General features: G+C 39.7%; 2 protein-coding genes across 2 annotated transcripts in view; both read left to right on the top strand.

Annotated features, from left to right (window-relative positions):
* The first annotated feature begins 160 nt into the window (after positions 1–160).
* LOC127794056 (beta-glucuronosyltransferase GlcAT14B-like) lies at positions 161–2,099 on the top strand. Its single transcript, XM_052324937.1, has 4 exons — positions 161–780; positions 925–1,000; positions 1,077–1,192; positions 1,280–2,099. The coding sequence occupies exons 1-4, from the start codon at positions 258–260 to the stop codon at positions 1,831–1,833; spliced, it is 1,269 nt and encodes a 422-aa protein (XP_052180897.1). The 5' UTR covers positions 161–257; the 3' UTR covers positions 1,834–2,099.
* A 1,194-nt stretch (positions 2,100–3,293) lies between these two features.
* The window catches only part of LOC127794854 (mannosyl-oligosaccharide 1,2-alpha-mannosidase MNS1-like), a 39,385-nt gene continuing 23,409 nt past the window's right edge, over positions 3,294–19,269 (top strand). The window contains exons 1-3 of the mRNA XM_052326111.1: positions 3,294–3,934; positions 6,874–6,921; positions 18,908–19,102. Coding sequence (XP_052182071.1) covers positions 3,779–3,934; positions 6,874–6,921; positions 18,908–19,102 — 399 coding nt within the window. The 5' untranslated portion in view covers positions 3,294–3,778. The remainder of the gene's footprint in view (positions 3,935–6,873; positions 6,922–18,907; positions 19,103–19,269) is intronic.

The raw sequence follows: 19,269 nt of genomic DNA, 5'->3' as shown, positions 1-19,269 counted from the left end.
TCACTTCTCACCTCTCCATTTTCTTTTCCATAATTGAAATTGACCATTTCATTAGAATAATCCTCCAACTGCTCCTAGTCCTAATTAAAAAACCAGAAAACTGGTTCATCTCTGACCCCTTCAAGTAATTCAAGTCACCCCCCCCCCCCCCCCCCCCCCCCCCCGCCCAATCTGTCCAGGATTCTTCAATCTTCATCATCATCTTCTTCTTCTTCTTCAAGATTGCTTCTTGCTTAGGAAGCTGCTGTTTGACGAAGATGTCGAGGGCTTATTCGTGGACTATTACGGGCTACTGCCCCTGGTTTCTGGGCATTTCCACGGGCTTAGTGTTGCTGCTGGGTGCAGCCTTGTCAACGCCCTATCTCCGCTACCGGTTCTCCGATGCTTCAAGTCTTCGTCAGCTTCCGATTTCCATGAGAGTCCCCTCGAAAGGGCCGGGGCAGCCTCCTGTCCTGGCCTATTCCATCTCTGGCCGTGGGGGAGATGCAGCCAGGATGCTGAGGCTTCTCGAGGCTACTTATCATCCAAGAAACCAGTACCTCCTGCAACTCGACCACGACCATGAGAGGATCCAATTGGCTCTCTCTGTCCAATCCGAGACTGTGTTCCGGGCTTATGGGAATGTCCATGTTGTGGGAAGAAGCTATGCCGTGAACCCAATGGGCGCCTCGGCCCTGGCTTCCACTCTCCATGCTGCTGCATTGCTTCTCAGGATTAGTCCACATTGGGACTGGGTTGTGGTCCTAAGCGCCTCTGACTATCCTCTTGTGCCTCAGGATGGTATGTCTGAGACATTGCTATTGCTACAATAAGCAAATTTAGAACCTCAATTCAATGGTTTCTTACAAAATGTTCTGTTCATCCTTGTTCGTGCTTGCTTGCTAATAGAGCAGTCACTCAATGCTTCACTCTGTTTACTCGCAGATCTGCTCCACGCTTTCAGTTTTCTGCCAAGGGACCTCAATTTTATCGACTTCACGAGCAGCACTGGCTGGAAGGAGTAAGAACACCTCAACTCTGCATAATCTCCTTCAAAATTCTCACTCTGGAACTCATGTAAAAATACTCCCGAGCAGGAGGCAGAAGGCTAATCGGATCGTCGTAGACCCCAGTCTTTACCTGAAAAAGAAGGCTCCACTCTTCTACGCTGTGGAGAGCAGGGCTGCCCCAGATGCATTCAAGGTTTTTGGAGGTCAGTTGAGTTATCTGCCATGGAAATCCAACGATTACAAGTCGGTGAAATTTGGGTATTCTGTTGTGTTTATGTTGCCATAAACAGGTTCACCTTATGTGATACTGAGCAGAGGCTTCACAGACTATTGCGTCAATGGATGGGACAATCTCCCAAGGAAACTCCTAATGTACTTCAACAATGTGCTGCTTCCTCTTGAGCTCTACTTCCACACCGTCCTCTGCAACTCCCCCGAGTTCCACAACACCACAGTGGCCGATGACTTGGGCTTGAGCTACTCCGTTGCTTGGCACACCGGCACAGGTCAGCCCCGGCAGCTCGACATCTCCCACTACGACAAAATGGTGTCGGGCCACGCAGTTTTTGCGCGAGCTTTCAAAGAAGGGGATCAGCTGCTGTCAAAGATCGACGCAGATGTCCTCCGCCGAGCAGAGGACAGGGTGGTGCCGGGAAAATGGTGCGAGTTTGGCCCGGCAAAGGGAATGGATGCAAGGAGTTTGATGTGTCCGGCAGATAACTGCACGAGTTGGGGTGACATCAACTCGATTAGGCCAGGGTCCAGTGGACTGAAGCTTGCAACTTTGTTCTCCAAGCTTGGGAAAGGCGGCAGACTAAGAGCTAATCACTGCCATAACACTTAGCTACCACTCTGTAAATGAATGAAACTCACCAAAGGACTTGTAATATGAAAGAGGGGTTTGTTGTTCCATAGCTTATTTCACTGCAAATTCCAGCCTACTTTTACAGTTTTACGACTAAGAGAGTGAGTCTTCGTGGCAACGATACCAACAAGGTGTCGGGCTAAAGTTGTTAAGAGTATTCCATTTAACATGAAACAGTTAAAATTAGTGCTCGTGAATTAAGACAGACACGACTATCAATAGAATTATCGGAGTGATTAAAGTAATTCGGTTTGAGTTTTATTCTAATTTCGTTGTTGAATTGAGGGTTGGTTCTTCTACTTATTACCCAGTTGGGTTTAAGTAATAGCATTGGATCTAAACACCTGATTAACCTAAATAATCCCAAAGCAGCAGCAGCAGCAGCAAATGACTTACATGGTGAAGCATGCATGTTGCTTTATGCTGAAGCTGTATTAGTTGCAAGTCGCAACAACATCATTGCTTATTGTTGAATCTTGAAGACATTATTATGCTTCTCTTGCACTTCCAGTATTGAAGTTTGTTTAGTAATGCTAGTTTTATAAGTTATCCAGGATGGGTGGCCTACCACTTTCACATAATTCTTAACATTTACAAGTTTTTAATTATAAAATTTCGATATGATTATATAGTCCCAACTCAATTTAGTCGAATCGAATCGAAACAATATGATTTTTTCTTCTTTTTCTCCTAATTACTTTCTTGTGATTAGGCTGGATACGAGTTTAAATTTTTAATGCTTAATCCTGATTAATTTTTATTGAGATTATAAACCATCAAAATTCACGAGAAATCCTTACTTTTAAGAGATTTAAATAAAAAGTCTGACAATAGATTAATATTGCAACTAAATTTTAAACACAATAAGCTAAATTTTTAAAATATAAATTTTGGAATACGACAAGATCGTTGGTTTAAATTTGTCTCTGTGCAAAATTACACAATCGCTTGTGTTTATCTATGGGGGTATATCTTGAAATTGGTCTTCGTGACAAATTTGTTTGTTCACCTAAGATTGTGGAATAAGCAAATTATTAGATGATGATATAGGTTTTGAGCCCATTATTGTTTGAAATGAAGGAAGCTTTTGAATTTTTTATTTTATAAGCAAAATTAAAAAATAAATAAAAGTTTAGTATTTCTTTTTGTGAGCCATTTGCTATATTTAGCATAATACTATATTTTTATTTTTAATTTAAGGGTTAAGACAATCATTTTTTCCCATCTCTCTGCGATCATTAAATAATTTTAATTTTATTAATATTTTCACTAAATCTATATTTTTGGGGGAAAATCAGGAGATATTAGGAAAAAATATATTTTGAAATTATTGGCATTTAATAAGAATACAAAATTGAAAATAAAAGAAATTGGAAAAAAAAGCAGGGGCGGCCTAACAGCCCCTAATTTTGTTTTGCAGTTAAGCCAATGAATCCGATGATCAATAGTTATCAAGTAACCCAGGCCCCCCCGACTGGCCCTGCTAAAGAATTGGTTGAATTTTCTTGCCCTCTGATGATGGAGGAGGCGACGACCTACTTCTCGTTGAGTCTCTTTGACAATTCGTCCTACGTTGTTGCGGTTTCATGACTCCGTCGTCGTCGTCGTCGATGTTGATGTCGTCTGACTAAAACTAGTTGTCTTCTCTCCCTCTCATTTCTGTCTCTGAAGTCATATAACAACAATCCAAGCTCGGGAGACGACAGATCCTTCGCGGGCAGGGCACGCAGATCTTCTGTCTCACTTTCTTCATTTCTGCATCAGGCGGAGACCGATCCGATTCAGCGGATGATTTTCATTTATGAATTCTGGAATTAGGATTAGGGTTTTATATAGTTAGTATTTTATAGGTATCTACATCCGCATCCGCAGCAGCGGCGGCGGCGGCGGCAGCAGCAGCATACGTCTGTCGGTGTATGTGGAAATGGGGAGGAGCAGATCGTCGTCGTCCAGCCGATGGAGGTATGTGAATCCGGCCTATTATTTGAAGCGACCCAAGCGTCTTGCATTGCTATTCATCGTCTTCGTCTGCGCCACGTTGGTCGTTTGGGATCGGCACACCCTCGTCAGCGAACACGGGGTACGTCCTCTCTTCCCTTTTCATTGTCTTGAATCGAGTTTATGCCGTTCGATCTACTTTTGTTTTCCCATTTTGTGATTTGGTCATTGTTGTCGTTTCTTCGAATGTGGTCGGATCTTCTGGAACCAGGATAGTGAGGCGAAGCGTCATTCATGGGAATGTTCTCGTTGCTCCTGAAAGAATGTGCTCTCATCTGTGTTTAACAAGTATAAAAAGTACTCCTCTAATGCTCATTAAACTGTAAGATGGAGATGAGTTGTGAACACAAATCTCTCTTAAAGGATGGTCGGTTAGGATGGGGAAACCCACAACTAAAGTTGTCCCAATTTCTAAAAAGAGTTGTTGCTCTTCAAATCTCCCCGGCTAGTCTCTTTGCCATTGAATTGTCCCACTAAAGAACTTGTCTTCAAAGTTTCACTTCTGACTTTCGTTTGTGAAAGAATCATAAGATATTTGGCTGCCGGCATTGATTTGTTGCATGTCCGCAGTGAAGCCTTGATACAGTGGTAGGCACATCAAGGTTTGTGCCGTGGAGCTGATTGGAGGCATCATCAGAAGTACCGGGAACTATTTAGCCTTGGGCTCCCAGTAGTAAGATCCTCATGAAGTTTTAATTGTCGATGAAGGAATAAATAGACAAAAATTAGGATGGGGATCTGGTGATATTTGCATTAAGGCTTGAAATTCTCAAGAAAAGTCCTGAGGGAGTTGCCAAAAGTCTTAAAATTTCAATACCTATATCCGAATATTTTAAGTTGTAGAAATTGTACCAATATTTCTTGGTTATACTTTGAAATTTAAGGGGGGGGGGGGGGGATCCAACATGTAGCATGGGTGGCACCTCTTGGTGCTTTCTTGCTTCATGAACCTTTTTTTTTTTTGTTAATTCATGCACTTTCTTTTACTTATCAGAAATGAGAGTGATTGGACATGGTCTGATGAAAATGTTTGAAGTCTCTTACAAATTATCAAGAAGATCTATATTTCTTTGATATGTGGTTTAATTAATTTAATAATTATTCAACCTTCATGTCCACAATTAATTGCATATAAAAATGTAATGCTAATTACACAAAGGAAAAATAATTGTACAAAGGTATGTGATATATATATATATATTTTTTTGTAAAATTCTCTATAAAAAAATCTTATTACACAAAACATTCTACATCTCTTCATATGCATTTCCAAGAATGGTAAAGACTTTTCCTTTGACTCTCATTAGTTATGGAGGACTATTTGTTGGAGAAAATTATCTATGTACAACCACCTTAGGCCTTAGGCCCTAGGCCCTTAAGGTTTTAGGATATTTTCTTCCAAGACTATTGGAGCATAATAGGAGGCAAGATCATGGTGGTTGTTCATGCTTTGTTTTTCAGCTCAATATGCAAATAGAGTTTGAATCTCCCTCTGTGTTAGTTTTAAAAAAGGGGAAACACAGGAGCCTGAAAGAATTTAGGCTTATTTGCTTAGTAAGAAATATACATAAAATTTCTAAAAGGTCTTTTTTGTTAGATTGGACAAGGTGATATGTAGTCTTATGTTTTATTCCCAGAGTTGTTTTCTGTGGGTAAGGAAGAATCTTAACACCATTTTAGAGGCCAGTAAATGCATAACTCAAGGCTCAATGTTCAATGTGCTACTCGTGCTTCCTTGTGTGTCTCAACAAATGTCCAGCCTCACCTGCGCTGGCACAAACATATTCCTTTTTACATATTCTACATTGCCTTTTCCACTAATTTCTATAATGTCTCTAATGTTTTCAAACTTCACTAGTCCCATAATCCCATTGCTCCTTAGTGCATGTGGTTGCCCTTCAGTTGCCAAAGAACTACTACCTGCTTTTTGTGACCTAGGAGTGCATGTGAGATTAGGAAATTTACTGGCTCAATCCTGACCATATTCTCTTGAAAATTTAGGAGGAATTTGAGGTGTGTGGTTGGGCATTTAAATATGATGTACTATGATGTGGAGGTTGCATGGAAGATATAACCTGACGTGAATTTTTTGTGAAGACATGCTACGATAGGCACCAGACATGATTATTATTAAAAAATAATTATATATGTTGTTTCAAATAATACAAATTCAAAATATACTGTAACTATGTAAGAGAAATGAAGTGAGTGAGCCCAGGAAAGTAGGAGACGGTGAGCGTGAGGACAATAGAGGTCCAGTATTGATTGTGGATTGAGGATTGAGCTGCTTGAAGAGGGGGGGGGGGGGGGGGCATCAGTGTCAAAGGGTGGGATGGGGATCCCAAGCAAGGGGGTCTGTGCAGGTGTCCCAGCCCCTGCCATCATGGCCTGGGGTGGCAGGCTCACCTCGGATGCCAGTTTGATATCTCTATGAACAAGTTAACAACTCTTCAGTGAGTGCCAAACCTTCCTTGCATGTGGGAAATTTTCTATTTTGTTGTGTTTTTTTCCTTCTATGAAAGCTGTTATCCTGAGAAATAGGAGCTCAATACCAAGTGGGAATGGAAGATCCCTATTTGACAAAAAATAACCAAAGCTTGGAGCTTGAAAGAGATACACAGATTTGATATGCATTAGGGAGAGACTCTATGCCTGTTTTTTCTTGATTTTGACGTAAAGCAGTATAAAAAATCAAATGACACCCAACATTAAGTCGGACTTCTCATGATGTATCAGAGAACAAGACTTCTTGAAACTGTGTGCTTTTTGGAAATAGTGAATAGCCAACCTTATATTCTTTTCCAACCTAAAATTTACTAGGAGGTCCCAAAGAGCACAAGATAATGGAAATAACATTTAGGCCCTTGGTCTCCTATTGACAGGTGTTCCATGGTATTGCTACATTAAGTTCCTTTAATCTTATATTCTAGTTTGGGATTGTATTTTGCTTTAATTTCTAAGGTGGGGAGAATCAATTTTCTTATTTCTCATGTTTGATGAACTTTGTACTTTTATTTGCAGGAAGAGGTTTCCAAGTTGAATGATGAAGTAAATCGGCTACAAAATATGGTAACTTATGTATATTCTTTCTTGCTGCCACATACTTGAATTTTATCTGCTATTACTTCCACTTTGAGGATTTTGCCAACTCCTTTCCTACATACCTTTTGGTGCACCATCTATTTGGATTCACAAATATAATTCTAAATTGGCCAACTGGCGTATATGTATTGTATACACACATGGGCTCCCGTTTGTCTTCAAGTATGGAAGACAGATAGTTATTATAAGAACAAGATATGGATTAATGCTTACAAGAAAGAATACATTTATTAAGTAAGTAGGTGGTTCTAATAGTTATATATATATATATATATATATATCTTACCTGTGACATTTGTGATTGTAGTAACAAATGGTTTATATGAAAAACTGTTACTAATTGTTGTCCCGTATTCATTGAAGATGAGGTTAAGACTACAAGCATGCCTGCCTGACCTTTGGCATTGGCTGTGTGGAGTGATGGCTCTTTGACTTGAACTTGTTTAGCCATGATCTTGTCCTATTTCTTGTGGTATAGTCATGTTAGCTTGTTTTGTGTCTATGTTTCAAGTTCATGTCTATGCTATAGGATTAGAGCTTAATATTCTGCTAATTGTTTGTGTGAACACTCAATTTCTATTTGTTCCTCAATTTGGTCATTTTGCTTGCTCTCTGTGTTGTGATTGTCAGCAAATATGGTTTCCATTATTATAGATTATGATTGATTGATTTATTTATAAGGAATGTAGATTGTGTATATTGTAGATTTAGATTGATTGTTTCTATTAATTGTTGTATCCTAAAGTTATGTAGGTTTCCTAATTGAGTTTTAGAATCTTTCTTTAAATGTTTTAGGCAACTTCCTAATTCTAATAGGAAGCTGGTGTATAAATCAAATCAACCTCTTTTGAGGTTAATTGAGACGATAAGGAAGAATTTTATTATCCTTCTTTCGTGACATGGTATTAGAACCATAGAAGCACTAATCCAGCTTCGATCATAGCCTGTTCTTCCAATCTTCCTTTGTTAGATTGTCCCTTTTTCTTCTCCTTCTCATCATCATGTCTGTTACGCATGATCCTATACCCGAATCTGGAGATTCCAGCCATGCGACTGAGGTTGCATCTACTGAAACTCAGTTTGCTGGGACTCATGGCAGTGGTATAGGGGGGAGAATTACAAAACCTTCAAGTAGCTTATCGGTTGAACAGTAAAAACTACTTAAAATGGTCTCAGCTAATCCGCACCTTTCTTAAAGGGAAAGGAAAACTAAGCCACTTGTTGGGAACAGGTCCTAAGGAGACGGATCAAACATTTGGAGCATGAGATGAAGAAGACTCATTGGTGATGTCTTGGCTCTGGAACTCAATGGTTTCAGAAATCAGCGACACGGTTATGTTCTTGACTACAACTAAGGATATTTGGGATGCAATAAATCTCACCTACTCTAAAGTCCACGATGCATCGCAAATCTATGAAATAAGAGCGAAGGCAGGAGCAACCAAACAAGGAACAAGGACCATCACTGAGTATGCTAACCAGCTGCAAACACTATGGCAAGAACTTGACCACTACCAGTGCTTGAAGATGAAGTGTAGTGAGGATGCAGTCTTGCACAAACGATTTGTGGAGAAAGAGAGGATCTATGATTTTCTAGCCAGCCTCAACCTCGAATTTGATGTGGTAAGAGTACAAATCCTCGGTAAGGAGGATTTGCCTTCCTTAAATGTAGTTATATCTTTGATTAGAGCAAAAGAAGGAAGAAGGGGTGTCATGCTAGAAACCCCTTCTAGAGAAGGTTCTGCCCTAATCTCCTTGAAGGCTAATAATCCTGGTAGAGGGCCTAGAGAAGAAAAGAAATCAGTAGATAAGGACTCTTTGTGGTGTACTTTCTGCAAAAAACCTAGGCATACCATAGATAAGTGCTAGAAGCTACATGGGCAACCACCTAAGGGAGGACCGGTGAGAAGTTCAATGTAGGGACAGGGGTACATGGCCAATTCCTAGTCATTTGAACCAGGAGATTCAGAACAAGGAGAGGTCCAGGAGCTAAAAAAATTAGAAATTGACCGGCTGAGAAGTTTCTTGGGGTCCCTTGACAAGAAGACTGACAAGGGCACCTGTTCTCTTGCTATCACAGGTAATACTTCTTCTTCTTATTCCCTACAAGCTTCAGAAATTATGCACCAGAATTCTTGGGTCTTAGATTCTGGTGCCTCGGATCACATGACTCCTTTTCCTCATCTATTTATCTCCTATTACCCATGTCCTAGTTCTAGAAAAATCACAATGGCTTATGGTTCTCTCACCACTGTTGCAAGCTAAGGGAATATTTTCCTTAGTGAAAATCTTACTTTAAAAAATGTTCTTCATGTCCCTAAGCTGTTCACCAACCTAATATCTATCCAAAAACTCATTGAGGATACTAAATGTCATGTCTTGTTTCATTCAAATATCTGTGAGATTTAGGAGCAGGGCATGAAGATTATGATTGGGCTTGCTAGGGCTAGAGAAGGACTCTACTATCTTGAGGAACCTGATGGGCAGCACAAACAAGGATTTTTCTCTCGGGTGTCATGCCTGGTTCAATCCAATTCAGATCAGTTTTGGTTACACCATTATAGGCTTGGTCATCCTTCTTTTCATACCCTTAAGTTGATGTTTCCTGATTTAGCTAGAAATCTAGAAATAAAAAATTTTCACTGTGATGTGTGTGAGTTTGCAAAACATAGAAGAGTGTCTTTTCCCCTGTCAAATAAAAAATCTGATTCTCCCTTCTCTCTAATCCATAGTGATATTTGGGGTCCATCAAATGTCCCCAACATTTCTGGGGCAAGATGGTTTGTCATATTTGTTGATGATTATACTAGGGTTGTTTGGCTTTATTTGCTGAAAATAAAATCTGAAGTTAGCCAAATTTTTCCAACATTCTATAACATGATTCAAAACCAATTTGGTGTAGGGATAACGAGATTTCGATCTGACAATGCTAAAGACTTTTTTAATCAATCCCTCTCACTATTTTTTCAAGAAAAAGGTATTATACATGAATCCTCTTGTCCTTATACTCCCCAACAGAATGGGGTGGCAGAGAGGAAAAACGGACACTTATTAACTGTGGTTAGAGCTCTTCTTTTTCATCACCGTGTCCCTAAATCCTATTGGGGGGAAGCAGCACTTACTGCCACTGCTCTCATTAATAGGCTTCCTTCAAAAAGCCTAGCATTTCGTAGTCCAATTCAACTCCTAATTGATTATTTTCCAGATTTTCACACAACTAGTTATTGTCAACCCAAGATATTCGGGTGTACAGCCTATGTCCATATACCTGCTGTCAATAGAGGAAAGTTGGACCCTCGTGCCCTAAAATGTGTGTTCACAGGGTATTCTCCAACCCAGAGAGGGTGTCGTTGCTATCATCCCCCTACCAGAAAGTTTTTTGTGTCTGCTGATGTGACCTTTGCTGAGAATGAGCCTTACTTTAAAAATTCAATTGCTCAAGAACAGCATTTTAATTTGTCCACTGAGGAGTATCCTTTCATTCTCTCAAATCAGGATGTGTCATCATCTCTTCACCCATCTACTGATTTGTAGGAATCTCTAGGACTGACATCAAGAGAAAAGTCCCCAAATACGCCTAGACCACTGTAGGTATACTCAAGGAGGCAAAGGCCGGAACCTAGTCCTATGCAAGCCTCAGCATCCACTTCTGACTCTACTCCACTTACAGATGCGAAAGGCACTGACAAATTAGTCTCTTTTTTGGAAACCTCTCCAGGTAATTCCATCTCTAACTCCTCATTTGTTTCTATTTTTGATAAAGTTGACCCTATTTCCACAACTGATACATCTTACAGTGATCTTGATTGGCCTATTGCTCTTCGAAAAGGGACAAGAACTTGCACTAAACATCTCATACATCTCTTCCTCTCATATTCTAAACTCTCCTTTGCCCATAAAACCTTTCTTAGCAATCTTTATACCATTCCCATTCCAAAAACTTTTTCTGAAGCCATAAGGGATAAGCATTGGAAGGATGCCATGGAAGCTGAGATGGTTGCCCTTGACAAAAATCAAACGTGGGATTTATTCCCATTGCCTAAGGGGAAGCATTTGGTGGGGTGTAAATGGGTTTATACTATGAAATACAAATCTGATGGGACCTTAGACCGATACAAGGCAAGATTGGTGGCCAAGGGATATACACAGGTGTATGGAGTGGATTACTTAGACACCTTTGCTCCAGTAGCTAAGCTCAACACAGTTAGAGTGATTCTCTCATTGGCAGCTAACCTAGATTGGTCTTTACATCAATTTGATGTAAAAAATGCATTTTTGCATGGAACACTCGAGGAGGAACTCTACATGGACGTACCACTGCCACTACAAAAGACCTTGTTCTTTGTCGCCTCAAGAAAGCTCTCTATGGCTTAAAACAGTCCCCTAGGGCGTGGTTTGGAAAGTTTACTGGTGTGATGCTTCGTATGGGGTACCAACAAAGTCAGGGAGATCACACTCTCTTTTTTCACCACTCGGCCACAGGGGGAGTCACAGTTCTGCTCGTTTACGTGGATGACATAGTTGTCATCGGTAACAATGAAGAGGGCATACAACAGCTACAAGAATGTTTGGTAAAAGAGTTTGAAATTAAAGATTTGGGGAGGTTGAAATATTTCTTGGAGATAGAGGTGGCTCATTCCAAAGAAGGTATTTTTATCTCTCAACAAAAATATGCAGTGGATCTCCTCATAGAAACAGGGCTTCTCGGTTGCAAAGCAGTGGAAAACCCCATTTATCCCAATCATAAGCTAAGTGAGGCATTAGAGGATGATTTGGTTGATAAAGAGGTCTACCAAAGGCTAGTTGGGCGATTGATATACTTGGCTCATACTCGGCCAGACATAGCATATGTCGTGGGAGTTATCAGTCAATTCATGCATACCCCAAGGGAATCTCTTCTTAAAGCTGTCTATAGAATCCTACACTATTTGAAGGGCACACCTGGGAAGGGCATTCTATTTAAAAAAGGTGAAGCTATGTTACTAGAAGCATACACTGATGCTGATTATGCAGGATCCGTGGTGGATAGAAGATCAACGTCCGGCTATTGTACCTTCTTGGGGGGTAACTTGGTCACATGGAGGAGCAAGAAACAGAATGTGGTTGCCCGATCAAGTGCTGAAGCCGAGTTTCGATCCATGGCCCTAGGTATGTGTGAGCTATTATGGTTAAAAATATTATTAGAGGATCTCAAGGTTGGGTGGACAAACACTATAAGACTCTATTGTGATAGCAAATCAGCCATTAGTATCGCACATAATCCAGTTCAACATGATAGAACAAAGCATGTTGAAGTGGATGGATATTTTATAAAAGAGAAATTGGATAGTGGGATGATTTGTACGCCCTACATCTCCTCGGGAGATCATCTTGCAGATATGCTAACCAAAGGCCTTCCAGCAGCCGTGTTTAAGAAGATGACAAGCAAGATTGGGATGACGAATATTCACTCCCAATCTTGAGGGGGAGTGTCAGCAGATATGGTTTCCATTATTATAGATTATGATTGATTGATTTATTTATAAGGAATGTAGATTGTGTATCTTGTAGATTTAGATTGATTGTTTTTATTAATTGTTGTATCCTAAAGTTATGTAGGTTTCCTAATTTAGTTTTAGAATCTTTCTTTAAATGTTTTAGGCAACTTCCTAATTCTAATAGAAAGCTGGTGTATAAATCAAATCAACCTCTTTTGAGGTTAATTGAGACGATAAGGAAGAATTTTATTATCCTTCTTTCGTGACAGTGACTATTGTCTATGTCCTTAATTTGCTTGCTATGTCCGTGATCCAATTTGCATCTCCATTTCTGTTGAGTTGTTTGTTTGAAGGATTTCAAGTTGATATACATCATGTAATTTATTCCCCTTATAGCTTATTGTCTAGCACAAATATGTTAGGAACCCACCCCTAACTACGAATTCTTTGAAGATATTGAAAGAGAGGGAGAAATAGAGATAGAAATGAGGGAGGAACAGAGAGAAATGAGAGAGAAACTGAGAGAAAGTGGGGGGACAATTATAGAGAAAAAGAACTTTGAATTCTGATCATACATAATCTCGATATTGTGGGTTATAGCTTTATATATAAAGCTATCCAACAGATTTTATAGAGCGGTTACCAGTCCTCCATTACAAATAATTGCTCCTAAAGTAATAACTAACTCCTCCTACAAAATAAAATAATATGTTGCAAAAAATAAATTAACTAGTCGATCTTGGTCGTGACATTCCCTCCCCGTTGAAAGATTTTTTATCCCAAGAAATCTCAATAACTGGCCTCACTTTCTTCATCCAATCCCAGCAACATCTTTCTCTTCTTCTACTATCCCTTCATACAATCCTTCCATATACAAAAAATGTCTTTTGCATTGGTGTCCTGGACTGAATTTTTCACCACCTGTAGGTTGTAGCCAGTGTTATTAAAGGCTCAAGGCACACTAAGGCCCAAAAGGGTGTTGGAGCCTGAGGCGCACGACGAGGCACGTGCCTAATAGAACTAGGCGCATGCTTTTTTAAAAAAAAAGAAAAATATATATCCTACTTGAAAAATGAGATATAAAATAAGTCCTAACTCCTAATGACATATTTATAAGTATGTTATCAAGGAAATTAAAAAATTCAACATATATTAATGAAAAGAACAATAAAAAATGCCAAAAGATGTAATCTAAAGTCCTTAAGTCAACTTAAATTAAATCTTAAAAAAAATTATAGGTTTTAAATCTTAATCAAGATTAACTAATTATGCATTTTAAATAATCTAAAAATCATCCTCATCATCAAGATCAAACATTTTTATATTTTCATCATTAGAAGCATCATCTCTAATATCTTCTTCCACATCATCTACTCCTTTTGTTGGATGATTTCTACAGTTTAGAAGTGTGATGATAGTTTCATACATTTTTTTGGTAGGTAATATACTAGACTTGAATTTGCATATTTCTTTGTATAATGAAAACTCAGTCTTTGTGGTGTCTATAAATATTGATCACGCCAATAGAATGTTGATAATTGAATATTGAGTGTAGTTTGATTTTTTATTACTGGAATAATATAATCTTAAGAAAATTGAGACTTAAATTGCTTTAAAAAAACATTGTTGAAGTAAATGAAACACAATCAAGGAAGATGGGAAACTAAGGAAAAGCCACTAATTTAACTTGGGCCTATGAAAATATAATTTTTTTTTTTTCCCCTTTTTGTTCACTTCTTGCATTTGGAGATCATAGGTGATATATAGAAGCCTAAGAAAGATGGTTGCAAGTATTGGGGGTGTTGTTTTGGTGACTTAATGTTGCATTTTGTTATTGCATGCCTTGAATTTGTTCAATTCTCCCTATCCATCTACATCTAGTTCAAATTCAATTTGAGCATTTGAAGTAGTAGCTGTCACGATCTTGGGTATTATAGGGGCAAAGCTGTAATTGAGTTACAATTATAGTTAAGTTACAATTATAGTTAGGAGGTATCTTTGTAATTTGGTTACAGCATATGGGTGTTGTTATTCTGTTATTTCCCTTTTTGTCTTGTAGCTTAGTTGGTTAGAGAGTTTTGTTTGGTAGCTAAGTGAGGCTATATATATATTGCCTCAACGGTAGAAAGGGGATATGCTGAAATTGATAATTGAAATTTGATTCTCTCTCTACAATTTCTCTACAATCTCCCTCGCATTTCTCTATTCTGCTCTCCCTCATTTTCTCTCTAATTTCTCCCCCATTCTTCTTCAATTTTCCCTCTAATACATTCTGCTCTTAACCTTAATTCAATCGGATCTTTCCGATTGTCCATTTCAGTCCGTCATGAACCCTAGGTTAATGACAAATGGTATCAGAGCATGTTCCTTGGCTGTGATTTTAGTCTATTTTAGACAGAATTGAGACAAATATCGCTAACTGTCGAAGAGTTTCAACAGAACTGATTGGCCAACAATTTCGATCTGATTCATAAGGAACCAAGGAGAGATTGTCACCAAGTGAGGCGTCCCTCAGAACTGATTGAGGCTACTTTGGAGGACAGCTTTGGAGCCGGTCGAGTTACAGGAAGCGATTGGGTAAGCGAAGCTGCAGATGATCACGACTTGTGATCTGGAAGAGTTGTTCGATTTTCTTGGAGGCGTCGATAGCAGCTTAGGCGGATTTGGAACCAATGGTTTGGAGGCTGAACTGAGCCTATGATCCACGGCCATTGAATCTCGGAATTGATTCCGATGCATGAGGAAGGGAGTGTTGGCTCGGATTTGAAGGAGAAGTAGAGGATTGGCTCGCGGAGACTCCAGTTATCTTGTTCGGAATCGAAGACGAGCAAGCCAGGAGGATTTGTGACTAGAGCTAACGACTGGTACGGTAGATCCGCTGAAGTGGGCGACACGGACAGCACCAGAGGGAACGCGAACTGAGGAGCATTCGCGATTAGTGTGGGAGTCGGTCAGAAGTGGTGACACAGACAGCTAGGAGGGCCAGCAACAGTAGAAACGATGGTGTTGGTCGGTGATTGGGCGGTAGTTGGCGCTGGGAGGTGTTAATCTCCAAGCAAGCGAGCACCCTCAGTTTGGAATTGGAAGGCGCAGCAGGTGAGTGACCCTTGGCCAATAATTTCGGTAATTATTATACGAAGAGGAAGCAGGTGGGGGTAGTCGTTGAATCACAGCAGTTGCACAGAGAGTCTGGGCGATCTTGATTTGCTGTGATCGAGTGCTGGAAAAGATTGCACCAAGCGATTCTGATGAAGCTTCCAGCGACTCCTAGAGCAATTTAGGTTGATCGAAAATTGCAGTCAAAGCAGATTTGGAGTGTTGGACAATGATTAGTGTTGGTTCTCGGTTGAGTTTTCGACGAAAACAGTTCATTCGATCACTGTAAATTGGTCACGGGAAACGAATTCCAACAGTGTTTCTTAGCTGTCGAGAGGTTGTTCCAATCCGATTCAGAGCTGACATTCAGTGAGTAAGGAATTAGTCTGGAAGCGATTGTTGCATCTTGACAATCTCTGTTAGAACTTGGAGCGATTTTAGAGTTGCAACCGTTCAGCGATTATCGGAAGGGATTTTCTGGAAGCAAGGCAATTCCAGGCGGGAAGTGTGAGGAATTATGATGGAAAGGGCTGTGTTTTCTTGGCCTTTTGCTTTTCCAGCCAGTGAGATTCCAGCCAAGAGGAGTAGTGCACGCACGAGGACACTGGAGTCTTAGTCGCAGTAGAAGGGTGCTGTATTTTTAGGGGAACGACCTGATCATAAGGCCATTGGTAGCAGTCCATACATGGAGCAGATGGGCCCTAAATTGCAGCAAAATAATGCTTCATTTTCAGCTGGATTGGAGCTTCAATGGCAGCCAAAGAATGCTGCATTTTCAGTTGACCAAAAGCATCAAATTTGGGAAAAGAAGTTTGAGAATGAGACTAGCCGAAGGGACAAAGGAACCAACAGAGGGTTTGATGAAGAGTGCAAGGAATTCGGTCGAATGTTTTGCGAGAAGTTGCAAGAGTTTGCAATGATACTATCTAAGGAGTATCATTACAGTTTTCCTGCCGAATACTTTGATGACTATCATGGAAGTTTTAATAAGGAGGAGTTTCTTAAAATGGAGAAGCCGAAGAAGAACAACATTGCTGAAAGTAAATCCTTTGTGTACTCCAGCTACCAACAAGTAAAAGTATTTCCACTTGAGGAGCCCCCTAAAGATATGGAAGAGTCTAATCGTATTGCTCCCTTGGTCTTGGCTACGGAGAGGGCTGAGGAGTGCATGGAAGAAGAGATTGGGTAGGAGGAAGTGGAGGATGACACTCAATTAGTTGGTAACTTCTCAAGCACTACCACTAGAGCTGAGACTCCTGATGCTATTGATCTCTTGAAACAGCAGAATAAGGAGCCTAAAGAGAAGGAACAAATGATTGCATTGGACACCTTGCTTGGAACATCTCACATGTATGTCATTGGCACGGGCACACAAGACAAAGCAAAGGTAACATTGCAACAAGAAGAGTTGGAGGATGGGGTTGTAGGACTGACGACACATTTGGAACCATTTTTGACAGTACTAAGGAAGAGGCAGATGGCTGAAATTGGTGTGGCAACAAGACATAATGTTGTTGCTGATGAGGAGAAAGAAAAGAGAAGGCAAAAGAAAAGGAAAAAACAAGATAAGAAGAAGGAAAAGCGAAGAAGAAACCGCTGGGTGAAGAGAGGCATTGGATGAAGAAGCAACGGCTAGGTGGTAATAAGTTTCTTGGGGACAAGAAACATTTCAAGGGGGGGAAATTGTCACGATCTTGGGTATTATAGGAGTAAAGCTGTAATTGAGTTACAATTATAGTTAGGGGGTATCTTTGTAATTTGGTTACAGCACATGGGTGTTGTTATTCTGTTATTTCCCTTTTTGTCTTGTAGCTTAGTTGGTTAGAGAGTTTTGTTTGGTAACTAAGTGAGGCTATATATATATTGCCTCAACTGTAGGAAGGGGATATGCTGAAATTGATAATTAAAATCTGATTCTCTCTCTACAATTTCTCTACAATCTCCTTCTCATTTCTCTATTTTGCTCTCCCTCATTTTCTCTCTAATTTCTCCCCCATTCTTCTTCAATCTTCCCTCTAATACATTCTGCTCTTAACCTTAATTCAATCGGATCTTTCTGATTGTCCATTTCAGTCCGTTATGAACTCTAGGTTTATGACAGTAGCCTTTTTACTTATTGTTAAATTTGTAGTTAAAACAATAAATTTAAACCCTAAATAGTAAAAAATTAAATAAAGTAACAAATAGTGAAATAAAAATCTTGAAAAACAGCTAAAAAGCGCGCCTCGTCGCGCCTTTTGGTCTGTGCTCGCCTGGAATGCTTTCAGGCGCCCAAGGTGCACCTTGGTGCACCTTGCGCCTAGGCGCGCCTTTAATAACACTGCACAATCCTACCTGTCTCTTTTGCTCCATAGAAAGAGATTTGGCTGAATTAGGGTTGGTATTAACCCTAGGATTCAGGTTTCCCCGATTCAGTCCTGATGTTGCAGTCCCAGAATTGTCAAGCCCCAAGACTTGAGGAGGGACAATTATGGAAATCAGATGGTTTGAACAGAACAGAATGAGAAAGAGAGATAGAGAACAAGAGAGAAAGAGAGAGAGACGAAAGAGAGAGAGAGGATATGGAATAGAAACTTTTGTATTCTTTGATGCCCCTTCCATTCTGCCAAAAGGTCTCTTTTATAGAGCCTCTAGCCACATCATCACCTGTTATCCAACCATCCAACTAACCTAACAGCCATGCTAGCTGTTGTACAATGAGTTAGTTATTCCCTTTTCCCGCCTAACCTCTTAACCCCTTTCAGTTACCTACCTAACAGCTTATACACCTAGAATTTCCCCCAATTACAAGCATACCCCTAGGGTCGTGACAAGAATTTCCTTACTACTGCTGACCTGTCGAAGGATGAATTTCTGCTAGGATCTTGTGTTTTCTGAAAATGCTTCCAAAGCCAACTCTTGTAATCTTAACTTCTCGGCAGCCTGCTTAACCGTTGCAGGCTGCATCAGCTTAACAGTTGGGAAGAATTGTTGAGAAAAAGAAGAACTTTGAATTCTGATCATACATAATCTTGGCAATGTGGGTTATAGCTTTATATATAAAGTTATCCAACAGATTTTACAGAGCGGTTATCACTCCTCTACTACAAATAACTGCTCCTAAATCACTCCATAACTGGAAATAAAAGTAATAACTAACTCCTCCTCCAAAATAAAATAATCTGCTGCCAAAAATAAATTAACCAGCTGATCCTGGTTGTGATAAAATAATGTTGGAACTGTGTTGGCAAACAAAAGGATTCCTTGTGTCTAACATCTTTTGAACTCTTCTCAACTGACTAGTTTTCCGACCAATTTGTACTGAATTTTTCCTAATTTTAAAGTTTTATTTTGCAAATGGTTGAATATTTCTAGACTGAATATTTGGTTGGTACTTGCAGCTGGACGAGTTAAAGGGTAATGGAGGACTTTCAGATGAAAGAATGAGTTTAAACAGAAAAACTAGTAGTGTCATCAACAGAAAGAATGTTATTGATGATCCCGTCAGCATTCAACGAAGAGAGAAAGTAAAAGATGCTATGATTCATGCGTGGAGTTCATATGAAAAATATGCATGGGGCCATGATGAGCTTCAGGTACGATGTATCTTTGATTGAATATACATATTTATGTCTTCTAATTAATTTCTGTGAACTTAAGGAATTCTGATTTCTGTCTCATCTCTAAGGGACAGATGTACAATACAAATATTTGTTATCATTTCATGAGTTTTTCAATGCCAAACAGTGAATAACATACTTTT

This window comes from Diospyros lotus, chromosome 2, assembly GCF_014633365.1.
Source record: "Diospyros lotus cultivar Yz01 chromosome 2, ASM1463336v1, whole genome shotgun sequence".
NCBI classification, from domain to species: Eukaryota; Viridiplantae; Streptophyta; class Magnoliopsida; order Ericales; family Ebenaceae; genus Diospyros; species Diospyros lotus.
The sequence above is the reverse complement of the archived record's forward strand: the minus strand, read 5'-3'. Positions and strand labels throughout refer to the sequence as shown.

Coding starts and splice junctions, on each gene's coding strand:
- LOC127794056 (XM_052324937.1), top strand. CDS start 258: ATGTCGAGGGCTTATTCGTGGACTATTACGGGCTACTGCCCCTGGTTT. Junction 1,001..1,076: donor AGCAGCACTGGCTGGAAGGA/GTAAGAACACCT, acceptor ACTCCCGAGCAG/GAGGCAGAAGGCTAATCGGA. Junction 1,193..1,279: donor TGCATTCAAGGTTTTTGGAG/GTCAGTTGAGTT, acceptor TGCCATAAACAG/GTTCACCTTATGTGATACTG.